General features: G+C 39.7%; 1 protein-coding gene across 1 annotated transcript in view; it reads right to left on the bottom strand.

Moving 5' to 3' along the window:
• The window catches only part of cdc25b (cell division cycle 25B), a 9,168-nt gene extending 8,330 nt beyond the window's left edge, over positions 1-838 (bottom strand). Inside the window, exons 1-2 of the mRNA XM_032511085.1 lie at positions 255-838; positions 6-88 (exon numbers count right to left, since the gene is read on the bottom strand). Coding sequence (XP_032366976.1) covers positions 6-88; positions 255-466 — 295 coding nt within the window. The 5' untranslated portion in view covers positions 467-838. The remainder of the gene's footprint in view (positions 1-5; positions 89-254) is intronic.
• Positions 839-4,114: the final 3,276 nt, after the last annotated feature.

Raw genomic sequence — 4,114 nt, 5'->3', positions numbered from 1 at the left:
CTCACCAGCATCAGATGAGACGTCAGAAGCGAAGGAGCAAACCTTTTCAAGGGGTGCATGTTTTCTCCTTTTCGGTGTATCACATTGGCTGTGTGGGGGGAAAAAAGAGACAGTGAAAATCAGTGATGTGGACAGCTAAGGAGACATTGCATGCTAGGAAAGGGATGGAATAAATGAAGGTTCTGTGCATTGTTTGCATACAGTAGCTGTAGTTAGAATAACGTTATACAAGTAGACGAAATATCACATAATACCTTCCGAATCCAAAATTGGTCATGTCCAGAGCCAAATTGGTGACGGGAGACATCACAGTGGTAGGTCCAGGGGAAAACAGGTCTTTGCAGTGCATGTCCTTTGTGCTCAACTCGGGCAGAGTGAACGAGGAAAGCCCAGGGATGCCCTCGGGCCTACTTTTCAAAACGGTGTTAACAGGACTGGTGCAGCCAAAAACATTAAGCGAATCCATTTTAGCTGTTTAATTGGTATAAACCCTGTATACGTTATTGTTCTGTGGTAGATAAAGTTACAATTTAGGGTCGGAAAGTGACAAATAAGCAAGACGGTCCAACTTCAAGCTAACACGGAAGCTAACCAGTCAGCTAGCAACAATTTGAGAAAACATTTCCAAACATACGATCCAAAGGGAGTCGGAGATCCGTGTGAAGTTAAGCTTTGAGTCGGTCCTGCTAATATGCTAAAGCCACATAGTTGTTGCTTGTGTCAGAGTGCTGCAACACAGCATACCCCTCTCTGACCGTCCCTAGTTTCTGAGAAGAAGAGACTGAAGCTGCTCGTATTTATGTTCAAAATACAAGCTCAGGAGCGGCAATCGCGCTCTCGGCCAATCGTGGCTGTTGTTACATCAAGTTGACCAATCAGAGCGCGGAACGCTGTTGTCTTCTCACCGGATGAGGGAAAAAAAGGAGGATGTGACACAACGCTAAAAGTGTTCATCTTTCTTTTCAGATATCTTTTGTTCTCGGATCTGTGGGCTCTTTTTTTAATAGTGAATGTGTCAAAATTGTTTGTTTTTAAACTAATAAATATACACGATTTTAGAACATTTTAATTTTAAATTTGTGGAGTACTATTTACTATTTACTTTGAGATTTGAAAAAAACAAGAGAAAAACAGGACAGAGTTTCATTGTTCAAATCTCTATTAAATGGCAAAATGGCTGTCTTACAAGTCTGTATTTTTCAACAAGAAACACAATATAAGTTTACAAATAACACACTGACATTGGACATAGATAGATAAATAGATAGATAGATAGATAGTTTCTCATCTTTGCAACATTTTGATGAAGCACGTTGTGAGCTGACTGTTAGCACACATAATTGTAATAGCTAAGCTCTAATGCCACCCACACAGAGTGACTCAGCCCAATCAGTACTTCACTCATGTGAAGGGTAAATACTTCCTTTTTGCAGTTTCTCTCCCTTTCTGCCCCACGAGCGCACACATTCTTCTCCTTCCTAACATCAAGGGAAATATGTAGGACATGTATTTCAAACTGTGAAAGACGGTATGGGCACATTTGGTAGAGGATGCATCAATTCTTATTGCATGTGTGTGTGGTTTACATTTGTGGGGGCATGTGTGAGTTGGTGTGGCAGTTTTTCCTACACCAAACCTCACTTCCTGTTTTGGATGTGAGCAGAAATTACAACTGAAGTACCAGAAACAATGCAAAACAAAGTCACAATTATGTTTTTTAAGGATAAACCAATACCATTGCACTGCGGTTTCCACTCATTTATAGCATAGGACATATGGTTATATAAAGAAGCTTTATACACTGCATGGATTTCAAATTATTTCATTTTAGTGTGTTTCTGAAATAGATAATAAGTATGTTATTTCATTGATTCTGGTCCCTGCAGGCCTCAACACAGACACACATGTAATGCCTTCTGGATTCACAGCAGGACATTAGGGACTTGCAGGACTCCATTTTGAAAGTTTATAGCACTAGTTCCTCTGCAAAATGGGACCAGAACACATGTTTGTAAAGTCAAACACAACAGTGCTGTCCAACTGACCCTGTTCAACCTGACTGCTGAGGCAGTTCAACCGACAAATCCAAACAAAGGCTACTAGTAACAACCTCTGAGTATTCTGCCTGAGGTTAATGTGACTTTGTTGTGTTTGTGTTTCTGCAACTTTTCCTCAACTTTCTGTTTGATTCATTTTTAAATTCTTTAGCTGGAAGTTAGGTTTATTGTGCACAGTCCTGGTTGCATTTACAATGCTGAATGTGCAGTTGTGTACAATTCAGAGTCTGACGCCTTATCATGCAGACAGCCCCCATTTTAGCACAACAACAGTGCTTTAGTATTCCAACGAGAAGGTCTTTCAGTATCATTTTTAGCTAACCTGGCATTGTAAGCACGGGGGTGTGCTGACCTTTGGCTTGTAGAAGAACCCCGCTCACTGGAACAGTCTTTGTTCATATAAAGTATCTGATTTGCATCACAACTGTAAATGAAGTTCAAGAAACTTATCTGTAGAAGTATAAGCACAGGTCTGTGACTCCGGGCTCCCACCCCACGTCTTAAAAAGAAGAGAGGAGGGGGGACAGAGACACTCACCTCGAATACAACCTCTGCAAAACCTCCTGACACCTTCTCTTACCACCAAACCTGCACCAATTTCCTCCTTACACAAGCTTACACCAACATACACAAATAACAAGGGGCAAGATTAATAAGCTACTGATGCTACCATAAAACACAAAACAAGTATCCGTTATTATTTACTAGTATTTTGATTACTTTATCTCTCTTTTGAGGAAGTGCTTTGTCTTCCTGAGTTGGTTGGCCATCTCTCTTTTCCCCAGACTAATGTCAGGACCGAGGTACCAAAGATGTTTTGCACTACCTGAAATAAAGTATTTTCTATAATTCTGTACTATTACACCTGCAAGGATTAGGCGATTAATCGAGTAGCTTATGTACTAGTAAACAGAATATCTTTGGCCTGTTGGTTGGACAGAACAACATTTGAAGACGTCACTTCGGACTCTGGTACTTAATAATGGGCATTTTTCAATGGCAGCCTTAAATATTTACCATTACTAATGATACTACGTTGTGTATTGTTTTATCTGCTGACTGGTTGGTAGTACACACACAGTAGAACGACCCAATCTTATCTCTATTTATCTGGCAGTGTGACTCAGTCAAACACACAGGGTGTGGCCATCTGCAGGATAGTTTGTGGCGTTGGATTGTTGTAACATGTAATTGGGACACTCATGGTAGATTCCTCTTCCCCAGTGGCCTCAATAATCAACAACCTGAGGTGTTTTCAAACCCTCCATTTACAGCTTCGAGTGGAGGGTGTAGCTTCTAGGGAGGGAGGGTCTCACACACACACACACACACATGCACACACACGCGCACACATGCACACACACTAGTAAACACTGACAGTAGTTTTGTACTTGTGAATCAACATTCCCAAGAGGACCTTTCCTTTACTGCAGGAACTGCTCATGTTTTGTGAAAATTAAAAACTGCATTTGGTTTATTTTCTCACAGACATGACAAGTATTCAGTGTGTCGCTCCAGTTTCATCTTGTTTTCAACATAGAAAAGAAGCTGAAGCTGCGTTGAGACCCTCACGTGACTTCAACTCTCAGCTAAAACCAAAACATACAATCTAAGTGATTCCTTTAATTTATTTTAAGGCCTACTACATACATCCAGTAAAGAAAATAGTAGCTAAGTAAATACACTAAAAGAAAAGGATTTAACTTCAAGTTTTCCAGATACAGATTGTTGTGATGGAAGACGTAATACAATCTTTTCCTTAGTGACAGTAAAAGTAGTATATATATCATAATGTAAAGAAACTCTGTTACAAGGAAAAGTCCTGCATTCAAATGATTAGCAGCACAATGGTTAGCGTTATATTGGACATTTTATATATTTTAATTATTATTAGTAGTAGTGAATTAATGTGAAAGCAGCATTAAAAGTTGCAGCTGGTAGGGAGGATTTAGTTTTATCTCCTCATACATTTTAGATGTTAAAGCCTAATCAGCAAAGTTATTAGGAACTAAATACCTCTCAGACACATAAGTACCTGAATGTACACACAGACAGTA

The sequence above is a fragment of the Etheostoma spectabile genome, unplaced genomic scaffold (genome assembly GCF_008692095.1).
Source record: "Etheostoma spectabile isolate EspeVRDwgs_2016 unplaced genomic scaffold, UIUC_Espe_1.0 scaffold314, whole genome shotgun sequence".
Lineage (NCBI taxonomy): Eukaryota > Metazoa > Chordata > Actinopteri > Perciformes > Percidae > Etheostoma > Etheostoma spectabile.
This window is presented reverse-complemented; position numbering and strand designations above follow the sequence as displayed.